At 32.9% G+C, this 25,372-nt stretch overlaps 1 protein-coding gene across 1 annotated transcript in view; it reads left to right on the plus strand.

Moving 5' to 3' along the window:
* Positions 1–25,372, plus strand: part of LOC145285859 (cadherin-87A-like) — a 212,310-nt gene that overhangs the window by 162,441 nt on the left and 24,497 nt on the right. The window contains exons 31-35 of the mRNA XM_080134300.1: positions 3,379–3,492; positions 7,934–8,066; positions 11,719–11,961; positions 16,530–16,819; positions 22,314–22,402. Coding sequence (XP_079990426.1) covers positions 3,379–3,492; positions 7,934–8,066; positions 11,719–11,961; positions 16,530–16,819; positions 22,314–22,402 — 869 coding nt within the window. The remainder of the gene's footprint in view (positions 1–3,378; positions 3,493–7,933; positions 8,067–11,718; positions 11,962–16,529; positions 16,820–22,313; positions 22,403–25,372) is intronic.

The following is a 25,372-nucleotide window of genomic DNA, read 5'->3' on the forward strand; positions in this document are numbered from 1 at the left end:
GCCAGATTGCAACCCCTTGTTTTTAACCACAATCCGTTGTTGTGTTGCAGTTATTCTTTGTGACAACCACAGATTGGCCGGGTCGCTTTCAAAGTGGTTGAAATAGGAAACTTGCGTGCTTTTCAAGCGTACCTTTTCAATTGCCACGCGTGTTTTCATTTTCTTTTTCATCCTCCCTTTTTTTTCGATCTTTATGCCTATGTATGCATTTTATTCCATGACATCACACTCACAGTTTAAATGATGACGCAACATTAACTCGATATGTGAGTCGTCAATATGCGTACGTATTTAAATGACAGAGCTCGTGACTATGTTACACATCGTCAAGAATAGTAGAACTACAACAAGCTAAAATATAAATAGAGAATTTAGTTAGAAATTCCGTAAATATTCCCGAATTCAATATAAAGATTCCCAGGTTTGGCAAGATGCATATGAAGAAGGTTGGAGATTATATCGGCCGAAACGTTGTGAGAATAACATTCAAGAAAACAGTAAATCCAATAATAATAATAATAACAATCACCAACATGTTCCTTAGTCTTTAGGTTGAGAATAAAGTGTAGTATCTTTCTAACATTGCATCGTTTCTGGTATTGGTCAGTGAAAGAGATATCTTTCTAGACTAAACCAATTATAATTTTTGTCCCAATCCAGAGTGTCGCATTAGAACTGACCCTCGTAGAGAAGCAAATAAATACGAACTTCAAGAATTTATGCCGCGAATATGTTTATTCTTTTTAAAACTTTTTTTGCCATCTTCAAGAATTCATAATCATTTTATCCACAATTGCTCTAACAAACGCCATCTTTAAAATGAATAAGCGCAATTTTTTTTACAATATCAAATCGATTTTTCTAAGTATTAGGCGACAAAATAATTTCGAATTTTTTATGAGGATTGATTATTTGTATTTTTTTGGACTACTGTCCTTAGCTTGGTTGTTATTTTCACAACGTCATAGCTTGGTTGTTATTTTCACAACGTCATAGCTTGGTTGTTATTTTTACAAGGTCATAGCTTTGTTGTTATTTTCACAACGTCATAGCTTCGTTGTTATTTTCACAACGTCATAGCTTGGTTGTTATTTTCACAACGTCATAGCTTGGTTGTTATTTTCACAACGTCATAGCTTCGTTGTTATTTTCACAACGTTATAGCTTGGTTGTTATTTTCACAACGTCTTAGCTTGGTTGTTATTTTCACAACGTCATAGCTTGGTTGTTATTTTCACAACGTCATAGCTTGGTTGTTATTTTCACAACGTCATAGCTTGGTTGTTATTTTCACAACGTCATAGCTTCGTTGTTATTTTCACAACGTTATAGCTTGGTTGTTATTTTCACAACGTCATAGCTTGGTTGTTATTTTTACAACTTCATAGCTTGGTTGTTATTTTCACAACGTCTTAGCTTGGTTGTTATTTTCATAACGTCATAGCTTGGTTGTTATTTTTACAACGTCATAGCTTGGTTGTTATTTTCACAACGTCATAGCTTGGTTGTTATTTTCACAACGTCATAGCTTGGTTGTTATTTTCACAACGTCTTAGCTTGGTTGTTATTTTCACAACGTCATAGCTTGGTTGTTATTTTCACAACGTCATAGGTTGGTTGTTATTTTCACAACGTCATAGCTTGGTTGTTATTTTCACAACGTCATAGTTTGGTTGTTATTTTCACAACGTCATAGCTTGGTTGTTATTTTCACAACGTCATAGCTTGGTTGTTATTTTCACAACGTCATAGCTTGGTTGTTATTTTCACAACGTCTTAGCTTGGTTGTTATTTTCACAACGTCTTAGCTTGGTTGTTATTTTCACAACGTCTTAGCTTGGTTGTTATTTTCACAACGTCATAGCTTGGTTGTTATTTTCACAACGTTATAGCTTGGTTTTTATTTTCACAACGTCATAGCTTGGTTGTTATTTTCACAACGTCATAGCTTCGTTGTTATTTTCACAACGTCATAGCTTGGTTGTTATTTTCACAACGTCATAGCTTGGTTGTTATTTTCACAACGTCTTAGCTTGGTTGTTATTTTCACAACGTCTTAGCTTGGTTGTTATTTTCACAGCGTCTTAGCTTGGTTGTTATTTTTACAACGTCATAGCTTGGTTGTTATTTTCACAACGTCATAGCTTGGTTGTTATTTTCACAACGTCATAGCTTGGTTGTTATTTTCACAACGTCTTAGTTTGGTTGTTATTTTCACAACGTCTTAGCTTGGTTGTTATTTTCACAACGTCATAGCTTGGTTGTTATTTTCACAACGTCATAGCTTGGTTGTTATTTTCACAACGTCATAGCTTGGTTGTTATTTTCACAACGTCATAGCTAACGCAACCTGTTTTTGCTTCTACACCGATCACCATATGATGGACTCTCCTGTCTATTTTGACGCATGAGCTTCCGCCACAACAACTAATGTGCTTGGAAATCCACACAGGTTATTTGTTTATAGTGGGGAAGGCTTTGTGTAGAACCAACCACACATTTTTGGTATTACTGCTAACCTATGTCGGTGCAGATGACTGCCACAATATAGAGTATACAGTAGACCACATCAAAGTTTTCTTCTCGTAGATGCATGTCTTAACGAAGACTGGGGGTGCATCCCTCCCAGTGACTTGATACGTCTCAGATACTAACCTGGAAATTTCTCTAACTCGGCGCGGTACATACAGCGCCTAGCCTTCCCAAATAGCCACCCATCTGGTCCTGGTCAGGCTCAACGCTGCTTAACTTCGGTGATCTATCTATCTATCTATCTATCTATCTATCTATCTATCTATCTATTTCTCACCAGCCGATCGGCGAAAACAAACTTCAAGCAAGGATGACCGGACGGTTCACAACGTTTTATAATTATATAGATTACTACCTTTAGTGAGGATTGAACCTTAACCCCCCCCCCAAAAAAAAGGACTGTCGCTTAGAGTTTTTCTTGTTTTAATTAATAATCTTGTCAATTTAAAAATAAAGTCTCACATAATATACTATACGAATATACAGATAAAATTCCCTTAAATTTTCTATCCGATAAACCTACAAACAACGGAGTGTAGAGGTCCAGTGATGTCCTGAGGATGTCCGGGACAACATTTTTTATTGTCTCGTATAAAGACTCGGGTATAAATCCTAGTATTGAAAAAATATCACGAGAAAGGGATATAGTTTGAATATGATCGGATGACCCCCAAATTTGGATGCTAATACAATCATACTATCGCCAGCCTCTCAAGAATTCCTAAATCTACAAATATCATAAATTATTTTTTTTTTGCTATTCTGAATTTATTCAGTCTTTAAATAATCTGAGCTGTTGTTTTATTTTATTCAATCATGAAATGTATATTTTTTTCTTTTTACTAGCTTTTACTCAAAGCGACTGATCGAAACAACGCCAGCTTGTACATATCACGGCGTTTAAGAATTAACGTTGGGGATGTTAATGATAATTATCCGACTTTTAAGGATTGTGAAACGGTAAGTTATTAATCCCTTCGACGAAAAAAATCTTGTGCCTTCTTTTTGATCTGCATTTTTCGAATTTTCTTGTTTTTATATTTGCTTTTGTAAGTCAAACTACTACTTCTATTATTGTAATTTAATTTGTTGTTGGTATTCTTGCTCTTCGTATTTCAATTGCAAGAATTCGATGTGTCTTTGAATCGATTTATTTTGCTCTTTCCAATGTTGTCGTTGTTCTGACGGGGTAGAACACATGGTTTTCGCTATATTCCATCAACTGTTTCATAACGATTTTACAATGCAACAGAATAAAAAAACTAAAAAAAAAAAAACAAAAACAATCTCTACTTGTTAGACTAAGCGAACAGCTTGGTAAAAAAAAAAAAAACGCATTCGTCTTTTTTTTCACATAAAACTGCTTCCTACCTTGATATTTCAACCGTTTTTAGACTTCCATTTTTTTAATTTATTTTTTTCTGTTGAGTTTTCTTGTTTTCGTTCGATTATAAACTTTCTATGAGTTCTCTTTCGTTTTTAATCAGATTTTTATCCTCGTGTTGCCCGAATCCAATTGTCACTGCTGTTATTGTGGAACACTGGCGTATATTAATTTCAGATTTCTGCTGTGTCCTCGAATCCCTGTTGGAGAGTGTTATATCGTGGATTTCGATATAAGCAGACAATAATTCAGAGGTGTGGAAGAATTAACCGAACAACGGTTTCGAACAAAGGTTTATATATATATATATATATATATATATATATATATATATATATATATATATATATATATATATATATATATATAACTACTTCATTTACTCACATAAAATTAATATACGAAAGTATAAATTTATGCGTAAACTTTAAGTATTTACTTCAAAAGTGATCAATACGTAGGTAGAGCTAGTTAGTTATAAAATATATATGGCGATTAAGCTACATTGAATATTCCGCGTTTCATCCACTCTAGTATTCTTCAGGCTTATGCGCGAATTTTGTGGTTGTCTGTCCTTTTTATACACGCACCTTCTATTGAGATTTTAGTTAGCCAATCAGCTTTCTAGTGATTGGCTAACTAAAATCTCAATAGAAGGTGCGTGTATAAAAAGGACAGACAACCACAAAATTCGCGCATAAGCCTGAAGAATCCTAGAGTGGATGAAACGCGGAAGCGGAATATTTAGTGTAGCTTAATCGCCATATATATTTTATAACTAACTAACTAACTAACTAACTAACTAACTAACTATATATATATATATATATATATATATATATATATATATATATATACATATATATATAGTGCAAAGTTTTGTTGAAAATTCAAAGACTCACGTTTTCTTTTTTATAACCTTCGTTTATTTCCTGGATTTTTCCATTACAGCTGTTTCATTAATGAGTGGCAATTTTACGATTTATGTTTCCGTAAAAATATCCTGTCCGCACCAACTTCTTCAGATGTTTATCCATTAGATTTTTACAACAAATGGTATATTTTTAACATGCTGGACATCGTATTCGGGTAAAAAGATTTCCACAGCCATGCTTCCTCACTTCCTCCATCTTTTGGTGTTATGTAAAGATAGTTTTCCGTTTTAGCCCGTACTTCCGTATTTTATTTTTTATTTATTTATTAATTATTTATTTTTGTTTTAATTTTCCCTGTTTTTCCTATTTGTTTTTTTTCAATTATCATATAATTTTATATAGTTTTATTCCTATAGTTATGCGTGTTTATTTTAATATATATATATATATATATATATATATATATATATATATATATATATATATATATAAACAAACTTTTGTTCGATTAATTATTCCACACTGCGGAATTATTGTCTGCTTATATCGAAATGCACGGTATGAGATCATTTACAGGCACCGTTCCCGTGTGTCGATGGGTAGAACTGCCGACTGCCACCTGCCAACGAGATGGTTCTAGGTTCAATCCTCGGCTTGGGAGAAGTGCTAGTCTAGCCGCATTGATGAATTGTGGTACAACAAAACAGTGCTGTACGTGGAAGACATATATATATATATATATATATATATATATATATATATATATATATATATATATATATATATATATATATATATATATATATCGTATATTTTTCCTTACCACTGGAATCAAAACACTACCGACTCTGGAGAGGAGTGGTAAGGGACTGAGCAACCCTTGCTTCAAAATGACACACGTAACCACTCTTACAGACTGGACGGAGGCTAAAAACATGTTCAGTGTCACATCGTTATGGGGCTTATTATTATCATTATTATTGACTCACAAGCAGCTTTCACACAGGTCATAAAGGATCTCTCCTTGAGAAAAGCCTGTGGTCTTCCCCGGAAGCTGAGTGACAACAAGTCCCCCCAGATTTCCAGTACTCTACACTTCTTTCGGTAACATTTGCAAATGAATTTGCATTATCGCAATAGCCGCTTACCATTGATTTCTCGCTAGCAGGGACCATTGGGCTCCACTAGAATTTGAGTGACAATAAGCCTCCCCAAGGTCCTAGTTCTCTTGGCACTTATCCAGCGGAGGTCTGGTCATCACTCTCTCCTCGGTCTTTTTATCCTCCACGACCATTCTCAGCTATTTTGCATCATTCTTTTTATTGTGAGGAGGGGGCTGATGGGGTAATGGGAGGAGATAGTGAGCTGATAGGTATGCAGTTTCATTGGTCTTAGTTTTATGTAACGCTTCATGTTTTGTCTCTGCAGCAGCTCGTTTGGCCTGCTCATGTGGCTCATGTATTAGACTCCACATTCATGGGTTTTCCTTAATGTTTCTACAGTTTTCAGTTTTGTTATCAATTATATCTTCTCAGCCATTCCTCTGATTCCAATTTCTTTTTTCAAAGTTTTTTCAGAATTGTTCCTAGTGCTCCTACTATTATAGGTACTATCTTGATTTTGTTTTCATCATCCATATCCCTTTCAGCTCTCTGGTTAGCTCAATGTATTGGCTTCGTTTCCCCCTTTCTTTGATATTTATCCTGTGGTAAGCTTGAACAGCAAAGTCTACGATTTGGCAAGACTTTTCTTTCTTGTTAATTATTACAACATCTGGTCTTCTTGCTTGGATGGGTTTATCCGTTGGTATGTCTATGATTCTCTTGCTGTCTTATGCTCGTACCATTTGCCTGTGCGTTTGAAATGCAGTTGTTTGCACAATTCCCAGTGTATTACCCTTCCCACTTGGTCGTGCCTGTTCTTGTATTTCTGTTGGGTTAGTTTACTACATTCACTCGTTTATTCATGGTTTATTGCTTCATCTCTTTCTCCACAGAGTCTGCATTTGCTGTTTTCTTTCGTTTTGTCCATCTTTGCTTTGATGTGGTTGGTTCTTATCGGGTTATCTTGTGCTGCAGTTATCAGGGATTCAGTTTCTTGGTTTACGTGTCCTTTTCGCACCCATGTCCAAGCGTTTTTGTTAATCTCATCTTGTTGTTTCTCTTCCCATTTTTCTTTTCTTGCCTTAGTTTTTGTCTCTTTGTTTTCTGTTTTGTTGATTTTTTTTCTGTGTCTCTTCCTGCCATGATTATCCTTTCAGTGTTTTGCATTATGTATTTTTCTAGATCTTATTTTGGTGTAATTTATGCAGTCTTCTATACAAACCAGTTCTCTCCAGCCATCCTTCCTTTTCACGTAGAGTCGGTCAACATCGTCCTTTGGATGTAGTGCATTGTGAATGGTCATGAGTTTCCTGGTCTCCTGATTGAGCTGTTTCAGTTCTTCTTTGGTCCATCCTATGAACGGCCCAGAGTATCTTACTAATGATACTGCCCATGTATTCATATATTTTATTAGATTTTTGCTATATAATTTCGTTTTCTTGTCCTCCTGAGGTATTCCTTTCCAATTCCCTCTTTCATTTCTGTTGCTTTGATGTTGTCTGCTTCCAGAATTCTCAGGTATTTATAGGCGTTATTATTATTATTATTATTATTATTATTATTATTATTATTATTATTATTATTATTATTATTCTTGTTATCAATATTGTTATTAATATTATTATTGTTATTAATATTGTTATTAATGTTATTATTAGTATTATTATTATTGTTATTAATACTGTGATTAATGTTATTATTATTGTTATTGTTGTTATTATTATTGTTATTGTTGTTATTATTATTGTTATTATTATTATTATTATTACTATTATTAATATTATCATTATTATGGTTATTATTATTATTATTATTATTATTATTATTATTAATATTAATATTATTATAGTTATTAATATTATTATTATTATTATTATTATTATTATTGTTATTATTATTGTCATTATCATTATGATTATTATGATTATTTTATAATTATTATCATTATTTTAATTATTATTATTATTGATATTAATATTATTATTGTTAGTAGTAGTAATAGTAGTACTAGTAGTAATAGTATCATTCTATTTTTTTAGTACAATGCAGACATGACTGCCTCCGTTCCTGAGAATAAAATCATCAAGTCTTATGTCACCGTGGTGAAGGCTTGCGATAGCGACAGTGCACCTTACAACGTTGTGGAGTATATGTGGGAAAATAGTCCAAATTGTAAGTGCCATCATCAACATCCCCTTCCTCCTCCTACTTCTGCTCCTCCTCCCCCTTCTTCCCTCATCGTCATTATCATCATCATCATCGGTTTAATGGTAGCATGTGTTTGACGGTTTTTAGAAATTAACTACCACACTAACCTATTTCTGTCCAAGTCTTTATTTTTTCTTCTTTCTCTCCGATCCAACTTTATCGCTTCCTCCCATGTTTTCCTTTGCTTTCCCTTTCCAACTCACCCTGCTACACCAACTGCTCTACATCTAATAACCAACTCAAAATTCCCATCCATTCTTTCAATGTTACCAAGCCAAGAAGTTTTCTCGTTCTGCAGACATCTCCTTATACCAACAGATCTAATCTTCCTCTGAGGTCATCCGATCTATATCTGCCTTTAAGGTTCACGTCGTTTATCAATTGTATCATTCTCATATCAAAATTATCTTCATGCAACACATATCCCCAACCCTCACAGCCAGGTTTCATTATTGTACATCATTACACTGTGCACACATGTCTCATGGATTCTTCTCTTGGTTGGCAGCAGTAATGCTCTGTTGGTTAATAACAACAACAGAAGTTCTTAATCTATCTACTCTTAATTCTTGCTATCACAATAGCACCTGCTCCACCTCGTGCTCCAATGTTATCATTAAGATAACAAAACTTCTGAACAATTTCAATACATTCGTCATCCAAATATAATTTCTCCATGTCAGGGTTCTCATCCATCTTCGGAGTCTTATAGACAAACTGGATATCCTCTCTCAACCTAACACTAATTCAATCACAATTCTAATGTACTCAATGCCTGCAAGTAGCACAAAAGATTGAGATGGATAAACGAAACTTGATTTAGAATACCAATAAGATTGACCTCTGACATCAGAGAGAGTTGAATAAACAAAGGGATAGTTTTATGTATACATTTTAGTTAGTTAAAGGTCGAGGAGGAGTTAGAGAATGGAGTTAGTGTTGTGGAGTAAAAATCACCCCTATTTCAGAACAAAGTGGAATTAACCAGTCCTATGAATACCACTGGTTTCAGAGACTAAATGGAGACATTCATACCATGTTTAACCGCATGCTAAGAACACGTTCCTCTCATACCACTTTAGTGGCTCCTGTATTCTTTATGATAAATACATATTATATTTTATACACTTTACACTACTTGTGGTTTCTTTCGTTTGTAACCCATAGCACGGGTCTACAATAGTTAGTCAGACAGAGGTTGAGTTGACTAGCAGATGGAGGATCCATTCGCTGAGGTCATGGGAGCACTAGCTGTGAACAATATAGCAAAATGTAGATACCAATGCTTATGAGTATTGCAAAAGATTGAGTTACTCCCAATTCCTTTTTCACTAATTAAGTAAAGGGGAACTTTCCACTTTCTAAGAGCTTTCGAATCACCACTCTGATCTTAGTAATATTCACACTCAGACCTTTACTTTCCTCCAACTCAAGAGATACTGATTTCATGAGAAACAATAAATTTACATGTTAATTAATTTAACATGTAGATTTTCCATGGTTTCACATGGCAGTGCAAAATTAACATATAAAATCAGTAATAAAACTACTGAACAACCTCAATAGTTTCGCCAGCCAAATACTTTCTTCACATCTGAGTTCTCATCCGTTTCCATTGTCTTATACTTCTCACGCACAAACTAATCATCGTTGCTTAAACTACCGATAGTTTATTTTTTTAATAATCCGGATTATAAAAAACAAACAAACTTTACAATGTTTAAAAATAGCTTAAAAAATAGCTAAAAAATAAAATGAAAAATAAAAATAAAATAAATAAATAACATATTTATATAAGTTCAAGTAAAAATTCCACTATCAAAACTTTAAAATGTTAAAAAATAGCTAAAAAAAACAGGTAAAAAATAAAATGAAAAATAAAAATAAAATAAATAAATAACATATTTATATAAGTTCAAGTAAAAATTCCACTATCAAAACTTTAAAATGTTCAAAAATAGTTAAAAAAAACAGCTAAAAAATAAAATGAAAAAAACCCAAAAAACAAATATATAAGTTAAAGTAAAAATACCACTTGAAATATATAAGTTCAAGTAAAAATACCGCTTTCAAAACTTTAAAATGTTCAAAAATTGCTAAAAAACAGCTAAAAAGTAAAATGAAAAATAAAAATAAACACAAATAAAAACATATTTATATAAGTTCAAGTAAAAATTCCACTATGAAAACTTTAAAATCTTCAAAAATAGCTAAAAAAATAGCTAAAAAATAAACTGAAAACTAAGAATAAAAACAAATGAAAAACATATTTATATAAGTTCAAGTAAAAATTCCACTATCAAAATTTAAAATGTTCAAAAATAGCTAAAAAAAAAAAAAACAGCTAAAAAATAAAATGAAAAATAAAAATAAAAACAAATAAAAAAACACTATCAATTTTCCGGTTGGAAAATTCTTACCTGGATCTTGCTCTGTTTTCACGTCAAATTAAAGGATTCTGCCGAGATTTTTAAGATTTGGCCATACTCTACAACTACTTTCAGGATTTACGAGGATTGTAACAAGAATTAATACTTCAGACATTTTTAGTTTGTTGGATTTGTAAACAATTGCAACATTATTCGCTTTCTGGAACCCTACTCTAAAGTTTTTCTCTTGAACTAGTATAAATATGTCTTTTTTTTAATTTAAATTTTTATTTTTGAACTTTTTTTTAACATTTTAAAGACTTTTAAGCCGGATTTAAAAAGATTTTTGGAACCTATTTTCTTTACATCCAGATTGTTTTATTTATATATGTATTTCCGATCTTTAAAAACTGTTTTCAAACCTACTGATTCTTAACATAATGAATCTGTCATGTAGACGATTCATGCATGCGCATTCGTAAAACAGCAAACAGATAAAAATCCCATGACCCCCAATGTACTAATTTTTCAATTTTGACCCCTTAGCAGTCGTTTTTTTCTTTTTCAGATGGAAACCGATTAAAAAAATTTCCACATGTCTGAATATCCTATATAACGAATTTCAAGTTTGTAAATCCAAAGTTCGTTTAATATATAGGTTGAGAATTGGGTCACAAACACATTCTCACTTTTATAGATATATAGATTTAACAATGCTTCAAGCAAACTATATCAACCTTTTATATATATATATATATATATATATATATATATATATATATATATTTATTATTGAATATTGAATAAAAAGATTAATAATTGTAATTTATGAATTAGTTTCAAAAGGAAAGAGAAACAAAATCAATTTAAGTGTACGATCGTTTCCGAAATAATATTCATTTTATTACAATTGACAAGGGCTATCAAGGGTATTTTTTATCGTGACGCTATCACTAGACTGGGTGCATACCATGGCTTATGATAGTCCCATCTACCCTTGAGAGAAGGATAGACCACGCCAGTTTCTCAACCTGGTATTTTACCTCGCGGTACATACAGTACCTCGCCTTCCCAAATGGTCATCCATCTGGTACTAGCCAGGCTCAACGTCGCTTAACTTTGGTGATATGGCGAGAACTGGTGTGTCAACGTGATTGTGCCGTACGCATGGTTCTACAGTAGTTGATAAAAATCGATAATGAAATTGCCCTTTTTTCTTTTCATTTTTTTTATGTTTTCCTCTGCAGGTTCCAATGCAGCGGCCAATTTTACTGCTTTCCTACTAAATAAAACTACGGGTGAGATAATAACAGGTCAAGTATTTGACTACGAAAAAGAAAAGCTATATGTCCTCTGCGTACGGGTAAAACCAGGACCAACACCTTATAACACGGTGGTAAATGATGACGACCAAGTACAACGGATCAAAGTCAAGATCATAGACGATAATGATAATGGACCAGTTTTTTCAAATAAAACTCTCTTTGCTGGTGAGTAGAACAAAAATATAATTTATACTAAACGAAGGAAATATGGTCTCTCTAGATGACCCGTGGTCTGTTGGGGGCTAAGGATCGATTACTCTATCTATAACATTATCTACATCTGCTATTCATCTTTTATGACTTCATCCATTTTGAAGTAATCTTATATATGTACTTTGCTTTAGTTTCATTCAAATAATACTTATTCAAGTTTGGAAGATTTTTAACATAGAGGTATTATTTGCTATTGACCTTCCCACATTCAGCAGTTTAATTTCTTGATAAAAAAGGTAAACTTCTACATTTCTCTATTTTCACAGCAATACTTTAATCTTAAACTTAATTTCTTAAAGTTATTTCTATATTAGACATGTTGATTAAAGAACTTGATTTTGAAAACCTACTTTGAATTTGGTCTTAAGTGTCCAGTTTTATGTTGTAGTTGGGGATACTAAATTGGTTAAAGGCAAAATTATGCCCAACTTGCATTTAGGTAAAAAAATGCACTTTCGTAAATAATTGAATTCATTCAAAACGCATTGCAAAAACAAAAACAAATAACATCTAAGTAAATCGCGATATATCCAAACAGTCGTGCGGGATGGGCGAGCAGTAAGAGTTTAGTCTCTTTACCGTGGGGTCCCGATTTAGAATCTTGCTAGATTTAGCCACTCTGATGAATCGTAGACGACGAAACACGTGTCAGTAGGTAATTACATTTTACAATATATATATATATATATATATATATATATATATATATATATATATATATAGACAGCTATTAGTGTTGGGACAAAGAATCGGAATCAGAATCAGGAATGGAAAAATCAGAGACTTTTTGAAGTATTAGAATCGGTATCAGAATGGGAAAAAGTTGAGACTAATTTCTGATTCCAAAATGAGTCTTAAATTTTTTTTTTTTTTTGGCAAAAAAGAAAAAAAAGTGAAACAAACACAAATTTATCTAGGGTAGTATTTTTTTGTGTTGGAAACGTTGATCGAATTTTTAATTTTAAACCGAAATACGTACGAAATACGTTTGGAAGCCGAATTACAACGCTGAAAAATTTATTTATTTGTTAGAATTTGTTGATTTACAGCATAAAAGCCACAGAATCGGTTATAAATCTTACTTTCAGATTTAACATTGATTCATTGTGTTGAATTAAAAAGAAAATGATGTCTACATTTTAACTTAGACCCACCCCCAAGACAGAACGAGATACAGACATTTGTTACTGTGGCTAACAAAACAAAAAGAGATGAAAAACAAATATGCAACAAATAAATGTTACCAGACGGAATACGCCTCTACCTGTATAAGTTTATTTGTGTTTAAACTTATTTTAAAGCGTGCTTTTAGTTCAAAAGAAACTTAGTGTCCACTCTGTTGATAACAAATGGTTGCCTATAATCACAAAGATCCTTAATAATTGAAAATTAAACAAACGCAGGTAGAAACATATGAAATAAATATTAACAATCGAGCAAAAAATGTTATGTTCTACCAATATTTTCTTTCGATTTTGAGCGATTAGCCAAGATTAAAAGCTTAAAATAGACAGGAAATGATTATCATTTTGCGTTAAATTTATGTGCGAAACTGCTTTTCTACAAAAATTCTAAAATAATTGTTTTTTTTTTAATATATATATTTCTGTCACTAATCTTTAAAAAAAAGTAGAATCTCATTTTGGGGTAGTGATTTAGCTAAAGGTGTTAATTTATTTGCCATTATTATTATTATTATTATTATTATTATTATTATTATTATTATTGTTGTTGTTGTTATTATTATCTTGCTTTTCTTTTTACAGTAATGCAAAATAGTCTAATAACCAAGTAAATTTTTAATTTATTTCGACAAAAAAGCATCAGCATTTCTTCATAAAGTGAAGGTAGAAAATAGTTAACTGAGACCCATCACAATGTTTAGAATGGTTTTCGAAATAGTAACATTGTTATGTAGAAACTCATTCTTGCCATGGGGCAGGCTTTGTTAACTATTCTGTTCCTAGACGGTTTTCTTATTTTGCCCACCAATCGTCGATTCTTTTTAATCGTTTATGAAAATTTCAAATGACATTAACAAATTTGTTTGAAAAAAAAAAAAAAGACCTAATCTTTTCTCACAGTTTTCAATCAATTACAAGGAAAACATTAGAGAAAAATATTTAAAAAGATCTACTCTTTTAATATACGCCTCCCCCATCTCCTCTCAAATGATATTACACCGGGGTAGACGCATTTGAACAATTTTAAAAAGCATCGAATCTTTAACATCAAGGGTGTGAGTTCCATATACAACGTTGATTTAGCAAAATCACAACGTAATATTAGGAAAATAAACAAGTATTTTACTTGCTTGAAATTTATAACATAAATATATTTCGGAGGTATACTCCATCCTCAGTATGTTGTTTTCTTTCTTTTTTTTCTTTTCTTCTTTCTTGCCTTGTTGTAAAGTTTCTTTCTCCAACTTTACAACATGGCAAGTAAAATATTTGTTTATTTTCCTAATATTACGTTGTGATTTGGCTTTCAAGCGCACTTGCTGCATATTCAATTTTATCGAATCTTTAATTAAATGTTGATAAATTTTAGAAGAATCGGAATTAAAATCGGTACTTGTATCAGAATCGGTAATTGTATCGGAATCAAAAAAATTCTGAAATCGTCCCATCACTAATATATACATATATAAGTACATAAGATTATGATTATTTTATGTATCTACATGAATGTCATAAGAACATACATTATTTTTATGTATTAATTTTTTAGTATTTACCTCAACAGTGCTAAATACCTGAGTAGAGCTAGGTAGTAAGTTATGAAAATGTATAGCAATTATCAGGTTGTTGCATCAGTTCCCGCCGTTTCATAAAAAACATTTGTTCTCAAAAATATCTTAATATTTGACATCATTAGAAAACACGTATTCTGTTCTACACGGTAATGGGAATCGTTTTTTGCTCATATAATTTTTCTCGTTTTTCAGAACCGTAAAATGGATTGTCAAGTAGATAAAAAAATCACATTTTCTGACACCTTCTTTTTGTGTTTAATCGAGGTCAAAAGGCGAGTGAAGTGACCAAGGATATTTGTGCTGTATATGGAGAATACGCTATAGCTGAGAGAACTGTTTGAGATTGGTTTACCAGATTCAAACATAGTAGTTTTGACCTCAATGATGCTTCTTGTTTCGGAAGACCAATCCATATAGATAAAGACCAATTCAGGGTTCTTTTGAAGGAAGATGGCCATCAGACATGTAGAGAATTAGGTGAAAAGATGAAGTGTGATTTTGGGACTATTTCACGCCACGTTCGGTCGATGGGATTCACACAAAAACTTGGAGATTGGGTCCTGCACGAAATTACTTTTGCTGTTAAAATTCTTTGATTTATTATTATTATTATTATTATTATTATTATTATTAGCTGTTAAAATTCTTGGATTTATTATTATTATTATTATTATTATTATTATTATTATTATTATTAGCTGTTAAAATTCTTTGATTTATTATTATTATTATTATTATTATTATTATTATTATTATTATTATTAGCTGTTAAAATTCTTTGATTTATTATTATTATTATTATTATTATTATTATTATTATTATTATTATTAGCTGTTAAAATTCTTTGATTTATTATTATTATTATTATTATTATTATTTGCTGTTAAAATTCTTTGATTTATTATTATTATTATTATTATTATTATTATTATTATTTGCTGTTAAAATTCTTTGATTTATTATTATTATTTGCTGTTAAAATTCTTTGATTTATTATTATTATTATTATTATTATTATTATTATTATTATTATTATTATTAGCTGTTAAAATTCTTTGATTTATTATTATTATTATTATTATTATTATTATTTGCTGTTAAAATTCTTTGATTTATTATTATTATTATTATTATTATTATTATTATTATTAGTATTATTATTTGCTGTTAAAATTCTTTGATTTATTATTATTATTTGCTGTTAAAATTCTTTGATTTATTATTATTATTTGCTGTTATTATTATTATTATTATTATTATTATTATTATTATTATTATTATTATTATTATATGGAGAAAAACAAAAAACGGCAAGAACTTATGCAACAACTTATAAGTTTGAATAATCTCTTTGAAATTTCACTTGTTCTTGACAAACCATCCAACACATGCCAGCATGTACAACGGACGTTAGACAGAATACAATGAGAATGATGATGAACAGGTATAAACATATAATACGCTTAATCCCTTCCTAATAGACAAAAGGAGTCGCTACTTAACATCTTAAACGCTATCTCTACCAATCCAATAAAAATTAGAACAAAATCAAAACTTCCATTCGCCACAACGCACAAGCGACTTCCTGTGTGACGTAACTACTGGAACATGAATCTCTCACTCGACTTCTAATGAAATGTTACACTCTAATTAATTTTAACATTATTTTTCCACATCCGCACATGTAAATATTTATTTACATTTGTATATGCAAATATTGTTATAAAAATAATAATTTCTCTTCTACTTTTTTTCGCACAGTAATCAACGAAAAGACAATTCTTGGTTCCGAAGTCATCAGAGTAACCGCCGACGATGCCGATCATTTCCCACATAATCGACTGAAATATTTAATAATTGACATTAATTATAATACGCCAATCTATCGCGAGGTGTATCCTGCAGCAAATGCGTTTAAAGTTTCTGAAAACACCGGCATCATCGTGACGAACCTACAAAGTTACACTGATTTCGTCCGAGGCGACTTTAAAATTACACTGAAAGCTGAAGATGAAACCAAGCAAGATTTTATTGCTATAACAAATGTTAAGGTAAGAGTCTTGATTTGATATCTTGACGAACATGATTACAAGGTGGAACGATAAAATTGTCGCCCTAAAGGAAACAACACTACAGCTTTATTTTAAAATGTTTTTTGAAAAAAAAAAAATCAATTCAGATAACTTGATTATGTAGTAGAGCTGTCATCTATTCAATGTAGCCGCCTCCAGCCTCAATCACCGCCTCGATACGGGTTCGGAACTGGGAGCATACCTTTTCCACACACGTCGGCGGGAGCTTGACAAATACTCGATGGATGGCGGCGATCAGGCTGGCTTTGTTGTTGTGAGAGGTCATATTGATGATGTTCTTGACGTATGAATAAAAGAAGTAGTCCAGCAGGTCAAATTGGGAGAGGAGCGGGGGGGGGGGACAGTGAGAAAAGGGTACAAAATCCTAGCATTCCTTCTTAAGCCAAGCCTTGGTCTCTTTGGACTTGTGGGCCGGTGTTGAGTCCTGCTACCACACACGGTCTTCCAGCGGTCAGCTCATTACACCAGGAGATCACCACACTCTTCAACACATCCATGTACATTTTTGCGCTGACTTTCAAGCCGACTTTGAAGACGTGAGGTGGCATGATGTGGCACTCACTTAAAATCACACCAAAACTATAACCGTGGCTGGGAACTTTGTTTTTATCACACTGGGCACATCCCCTGTAATTCGTGGCAATCCAACGATGCGTTTTAAAGGTGCTGGCAATGGTCCTGTTGTCAGAACTTGGATCAGTAGAGACCATGAGTTGTACAGCAGCATATAGATCTCATTCATTGAACATTGCGTCACTTTCAGACATGACAAAAACCTCTATGGCCCTTGGGATTTGTACACAACTGGCCAACTAGTAGATGGTCTGCAAAAAAAAAAAAAAAAGAAAGAAATCCGTTTTTTTTCTCAAACGGAAATGGAATCATATCATCTTTTCTAAGGCGACAATTTTATCGTTCTACCCTGTATATCTCTTGGGGCTATATTCAGTATAAATCAATCAGATAAGATGAGACTCAACACAGAATAAGTTATATAACAAACAAAATATTGACACTCGAATGTTGTACTATCAAGATTAGCGTATTCTCTTACATTGGTCACCGCTTGTTTGCGTCTCTTATAGACTGAGTAATCCCATCTAAGTGGGTGTCAGGATCTTCCACTATATCACCTTCCTTCGAGCTAAATTGTTTCTCGGATTTTGCTTTCAATATTTCTGTCCGGATTAAGACTATGCTTTTAGTTCTCGTCTTTCCTCCACTATTATTTCCACTCTCAGTCCGTGTACTTTCACATTCAGAAGAATCAATAGTTCACAGTTCTGATGGCAAAAAACAAAAAAAAAAAATGCGTACATGAGATTTCATGCTAATGCGGAAAACTATACAAAGATGAGACCGGTCGCTTCTAAAGATAAGGCCAGAAGGACGCCGTAAAGACGTGACAAGTGGGAGTGGGGAGGTCGAAAATCGGGATTAGCTGATCACATATGGAAAGAAATATGGACACACATTATGGAACTAGGTCAATATAATTGATAGAGATGCAAGATGGAAGAATTAGACGATTTAACGAAGTAGCACATATGCTAAAAAAAAAAAGAAAGATCACTTAGCAGACCAAGCATAGATATCAGCAGCATATGGGAACCTCTAATTATAAAGAACAACAAAAATTATGTAATCCTACCTTAAAATTTCAACGGTAAAAGGAAGACATCCCCGTCAAACTTAATTAAATTTCCTCTCCTTGTCAACCAAATTTTTTCACACATACAAAAGCACGGCAAGAAAAAACCCAAAAAAACCCAATAAAACAGAAAACAATTCCAAGAATACGAGACCACTTACAGAGCCAGTAACTTTTTTACTTTCTTTTCCAAGATGTTTGAGGAAGATCGGCAGCTACACCGATGGAACCGCTGCACAAATAACACTCAAGATGAGAACAATAGTCCGATAAAAAACAATAGTTTTTTGTTTCGTTGTTGCCACTGTCGGTATTCCCACGATCATGGGTGGTTTTATTTGAAAAGCGAAATACAATATTTCCATTGGTATTTCTTCATCATTTTGAACGCTTTCTATGTATCAGGGTCCCAATTGATTAAAATGACGCTTGCAGACAAACTTTGATCCTTGAATTATGTAGATAACTCTCACGATTCTTTCTAGCTACATTACAGTTTTTCTAGACATATTTCCCGATAGTTCTGAAAGAAACCTTTATCTCCTTCTTTATACGAATTATAGTTCGTCTTTATTTTTGTATAGTTCTTCTATTTGGCAACAACCTCTCGAATATTGAACGTGTTTCCTTTCATACATGATCTCAGCAGGCAATAAATGTCCTTTTATATACTAATTTGATGTTATTCTGTAAACTATGAGAATAGTATGAATGTTTTTCGCTTCAGTGTCGAACCCGTTGTTTTTTTTTTTTTTAATTCTCTCTTAAATTGTTCAACAGTCCTCTCTGCTTGTCCGTTAGACTCGGGGGTTATACGTCGGTGTCGTTATGTGCTCGATTGCTAACAAATCACAAGAAACTTTAAATCCACTTCAGGTGAGCATCATATTATTGCCATTTACTATGTTATTAGAGTATTTTCAGCCGACTAAACATTTCATTTAGCGTTCTTATCGTATTTGCAGCTATTGGATGTTTATATTTGAAAATCTCTGGCCATTTAGAGTAGCTACTTACGATCATTAATTTAATATCCATTAAATGGTCATGCGTATTCCATATGAATGCATGACCAAGGGATATCCGTTTTTGGCCAGGGCTGAGTTGTTACTGATGGTGATTTGCCTGCTAATTGACCCATTAGGATGTCTTAGCAAATCCTCAATGTTGTGGACCATTCTCGGCCAGTATGTATAACTTCTCATTAATGATTTGATTCTGAATATACGCGGATGATCCAAATGAAATTCTTTCAAAACTTTCTCACGTAGGACTTTTTGCGTATGCATAAACGTTTCGTCATATATTGAAAATGGCGATACTTTTAGTTTTTAATTCTTCTCGTTCCTTTGCAGTTGTTTGCTTATGTTGCTTATGGACTCGTTCGTTTTAGCTGACTTTTTAAATTTCGTCCAAAGTAAGTGGTAATTCGCTAACGGTGTTAATATTTCCGTTAGTTCTTGTTCTTGTTTTAGTGCTGCAGTTACTGTTTCTTTCAAAAGTTCAACATTGTCTGGGGTTAGTCTCAAAAGACCAACCACGTGTACGATTTTCTTGGATTGCGTCCATTATATTTTGAAGTTGTAATGTAATAAAATCACACTCCATCTTTATATTCCGGGCACCTTCTTCTCTCCACAGGTAGTAAAACTCTTGAAGCATGAGCTATCGTTTTTTAAAAGTCTATCTTCAAATTTGTGTAGCAGCACAGTCCCTATGCCATACTCACTTACGTCTGAAGCAACAATTAGTTTCTTATTTTCGTCCAGTACTACTTTTTATTTTAACTCAACAATTTATTCAATGGCGCTCTCAATCCGTGCATATTAGAAATATATAAATCGTAGTAATTTGCGTAGTCAAATGTATCGACACATTTTACTTCCTGTTCGTTAGTCGAGGGTTATACGTCGCTGTTGTTATGTGTTCGATTGCTAACGAATAACAAGAAACTTTAAATTATTACTAGTCTTTGCGCATACATAAACGTTTCATTATATATTGAAAATGGCGATACTTTTAGTTTTTAATTCTTGTCGTTCCCTTGCAGTCGTCCGTTTTAGCTGAGTTTTTAATTTAATCTTCCAAAGTTAGTTCTTGTTCTTGTTTTAGTGTTGCGACCACTGTTTCTTTCAACAGTGTCTGGGATTAGTCTTGCGTGTGCCATTTTCTTGGTTTGCGTCTATTATTATAGTTTCTCTCCACAGGTAGTAAAACTCTTGAAGCATGAGCTATCGGTTTTATTACTCCATCTTCAAATTTGTGTAGCAGCTCGGTCCCTATGCCATGCTCACTTATGTCTGAAGCTACAAATAGTTCCTTATTTGCGGATCGTACTGTGCTAAGGCCAAATCCAATATTAAGTATTTCTTTATTTTATTGAACGCATTATCGCATTCTTTCGTCCAGTATCACTTTTTATTTTAACTCAACAATTTATTTAATGGCGCTCTCAATTCGTGCATATTAGGAAAATATAAATTGTAGCAATTTGCTAAACCAAGAAAAGATTACAGTTTGATTACGTTATCTGGAATAGACATATTTTTTGTAGCTTCCTTTCTTTTTGAGTTCGATCTTCTTCCTTCATTATTGATTATATGACCCAAATATTCTATTTTGTTCGAAGAAAATTCGCACTTTTCAAGTCCATATTTCTAATAAAAAAAACAAAAAACTACTCGGACATGACTTTTGTGTTCTTCAAAATTTTTCACAATTTTTTAATTACCCGTGTAAGTGTGCCATTGCACATTCCAGTAACATCATATCCATAATTTGTTGAAATAGGTCTGGTGCTATTTTCAAACCGAAAGGGAACCGTTTTAATCTATATAACTCTTATCCCCGAGTGGTTTCTGGGCCTTGATAAGTTGTGACCTCCATGTAAAAAATATAATCCTTTATGTGTATTAATGGTTAAATGTTCTGTACATTCTTTTACTCTGACTTTCATATAAGCTTCTGACAAATCAGGTTTTGACAAGATTTTGTCTCCATTCAACTTTGAAAATGTCTCCTCCGGTGTAGGAAGCAGATATATGTGGTCTTTTAGACATTCATTTAGTTCGGTTGAGAAATCTGTGCAGACCCTTATTTTATTGTTTTCCTTTTTCATGCAGAGTGTAGGTGATGCCCATTCAGAATAGTCTACTTTTTAATTACTCCATTTTCTTCTAATCTCCGTAATTCTTTGTCTATCATTTTTTTTTTACGATGAAAATGGGACGGCTCTTTTGGGTTTGAATATTAGTTTCTTTTGGGTTTGAATATTAGTTTTGCGTTGTCTTTGCGTTCTAATCCCACGAAAGTCTTCGTACAACAAACTAGTTCGTCTGCATAAACTTTATTAAATTCGCTTTTTAAATCCTTAACAAATGTTTCAGTCTGTTTTGATTTTCCCATACGCGACGCATTTACTCTCTTGCAAAACACGTTTATCATCTCCCATAAATTAAATAAAATTATTAAATTGGTGCCGAACAAATTTTTATTTTTCCCTGACATGATATAAAACTTCGTTTTACGCGTTTTGTCGTCGATTGTTACTTTAGCATCGAATTCTCCTTTGAATTTTAGGTTGCTTGCCTTGATTTTTTTTGTATTCCATAATTCCGAGTTCAAAGTTCTGGCCATTAAATTCAACCTTTCATAGTCTGTTAATCCATGATTGCAAATTGTTTAATGTCAACCTCAACCGTTACGACTCTTTTCCTGTTAACTCGTTCTTATTGTTGAAGGCCATAAAGCACACTTGCAGGTGCCCCAAATAATATATTGTTATATTTCTTTCTTCTGCAGGTTTACGTCATCCAACCTCGCCAAAGAAGTCGGATCATCTTCCCGAAGAGTCCCAATCAAAACACTGAAAATATTAATGACTTGATCAGGTAAATAACGATTCCTTTTCTTTTATTTTAATTAGAAATTTTTGCTGACTTACGACTACAATAAAAATATAATAAAAAGACGAATGAATTGACTTGAATCGATTCCATTCGTCTTTACAGTATATTAACTTTGAATAAATTCGCTGCTGAAACATATATTCACATATATAGTCAGAAATGTTTGTATGGTTGTACGAATCAAATAAAAGTTTATATATCGAGTGGAACGATAAAATTGTCGTCTTAGAAAAGACGATATGATTCTATTTCCGTTTGATTAAAACCAGTTTTCTTTTGTGTGTGTGTGTGTGTGTGTGTGTGTGTGTGTGTGTGTGTGTGCAGACCGTCTCCAACGATCAGTTGTGTACACATCTCAAGAGCGATAAAAGTGTTCTATCGTGTCTGAAAGTGACACAATGTTGAACGAGCGAGATCGGAGATGCGCCTCTGTAAAACTCTCTATCGATCAAAGTTATGACAACAAGACTATAGCTAGCACCCTCAAATACATTGCTGGATTGCCACGAATAACAGAGACGTTCTCGGGGTGATTAAAACCAAATTTCCGGCCACGGATATAGTTTTGGTGTGGTTTCAAGTGAGGGCCATATGATGTCACCTCACATCTTCGAACTCGACTTCGAAGTCAACACCAAAACGTACCTGGATATGCTAAAGAGTGTGGCAATTCTCTGGTCCAATCAGTTGGCCGCTGGCAGAGCCTGTGTGTGGCAGCAGGACTCAGCACCGGTCCACACGTCCAAAGAGACCCAGGCTTGGTTTCAGAAGGAGTGCTACGACTTTATACCCTTCCCTTACTGCCTCTTTCTCCCCGACTTGAGCCTGCTCGATTACTTCGTTTGATCACACATCAAGGACATCTATAACATGACCTCCTACAACACTAAAGCCAGCCTGATCGCCGCCGTCCGCTGAGTATTTACTGAGCTTCCGCTGGCCCTTGCGGGAAAAGCATGCTCCTTGTTCCGGATGCGTATCGAGGTAGTGATTGAGGTTGAAGGCGGCTACATTGAATAGATGGCAGCTCTACTACATAATCACGTTACATGAATTGAGTTTTTCGAAAACCGTTTTAAAATAAAGCTGCAGTATTGTTTTCTTTAGGGCAACAATTTTATCGTTCTACCACACACACACACACACACACACACACACATATATATATATATATATATATATATATATATATATATATATATATATATATATATATATGCTAGTAGGCCGCCTACTACGCTTAAAAATTATATTTTATTTTAATTCATGCAAATAAAGTATTTATAATTATAGACAATTCTCTATCGATTATTATATTGAAATTAATATATAATAAGACGATCGAAATAAAAAATTATATATATCTATATATAATTTTTATATATATACTAGAATTTCACCCCGGCGTTGCCCGAGTGTTTGGATGTGTATGTTAAGCAAAAAAAAAAAAAGTGGTAGTAGGAAGGCAGGCTCGAACCCGTACCGCAAAGGAGGAAAAGAACGGGGTAAAACCTAACGTTTATGCTGTTACGACCACCGTCAAACCGGAAACGACTTTTTTTAAAATTAAGACTAGACAATCTAAAGGAGATGATAACTTAAAAAAAAAATATCGGCGAAAAAAGTGACCCCCCCCCTGTAGAAAACTGCCTAGTTGAAGGGGAAGATATTAATGTTTTTAGCCAATTTTTCGATATTTGTCGTATGAAAGGTCGAACATTAAAACGATACTGATCTTGGTAAAATCCGTCGCCTTTATTGAAAGTTTAAGGCAGACATGCAAACAGGCATACATACATACATTTATATATTGGTAAGTAAAATTTTTCGACCCATGAAACAGCTTGCCTTATCTCTGAATATTCTTTATGTAAAATTTCAAATATTTAGACCAAGAATTGTCTGAGTAATTTGGAAGCGACCGCAGAGGTCAATTTTTTTAACTTCGACCCCTATTATGACCCCTTAAAATTTATTGTTTTGGGCTCAAATCAAGTTATTAAGTTAGATCCATGTCCAAGGAACTATATCTAAAATTTCAAGTGCGTAGACCCAAAATTCTCGGAGGAGTTTGGTAGAGTTCTCAAAGGTCAAATCGTTGAACTTTGACCCCTAAATCGCCAAATTTCTGGGTAAAACCCGATCACATCGATTTTCCCAAATGTCAGTAACCTGTATATCAAATTTCGAGTCTGTAGACTAAAAATTGACAGAGTTATTGCGTAGGGAAATGTACACAGACACACAGACACACAGATACACAGATACATAGACACATAGACACTTTCACTTTTATATATATATATATATATATATATATATATATATATATATATATATATATATGACTTAGGTGCCATCAGCTAGAATCGACACCAAAATGTACAACTCTCCGCTTTTAGTCCTTAGCGTCTTAGCCACGCTCATATATATATATATATATATATATATATATATATATATATATATATATATATATATATATATATACTCTTTATTTGTTTTTACATAAGTAGTAATATGTTGCTAAACAGTCATGCACATATTTCGCTCAGCTAGTTACCAGTAATTAGAGACCTCTTCAGGCGATACAGCTTATACGAAAGCAAAGTTTGTAATGAAAATATCCGGTCTTCCTCGTCATAGTCAGCTAATATCAGGAGATTCCGTGTCGTGAAAAATAAGATTTGGTTGTATGTAAATAAGACCCAATAGAGGTGCGGATTTGAGTCTATGTTTAGATATAGAAATGAATGGGAAAGGATGGAGGGTTAAAGATCAAGATAGAGGTAATGGGAGACTAGAAAGAAGAGCATTGAAATTGTTTTTTTATTACTCTTTATAAGTTATTACTGCAACTGTCGCTTAATTTAACAGTGTTTTTATCAAACATTTTATGGAGGATATTGTTGGAGGGGAAGAATAGCTTAATGAGGTTTAAGAATTTTTTTT

Source organism: Euprymna scolopes, chromosome 10 (assembly GCF_053919585.1).
Source record: "Euprymna scolopes isolate OS-2025 chromosome 10, ASM5391958v1, whole genome shotgun sequence".
NCBI classification, from domain to species: Eukaryota; Metazoa; Mollusca; class Cephalopoda; order Sepiida; family Sepiolidae; genus Euprymna; species Euprymna scolopes.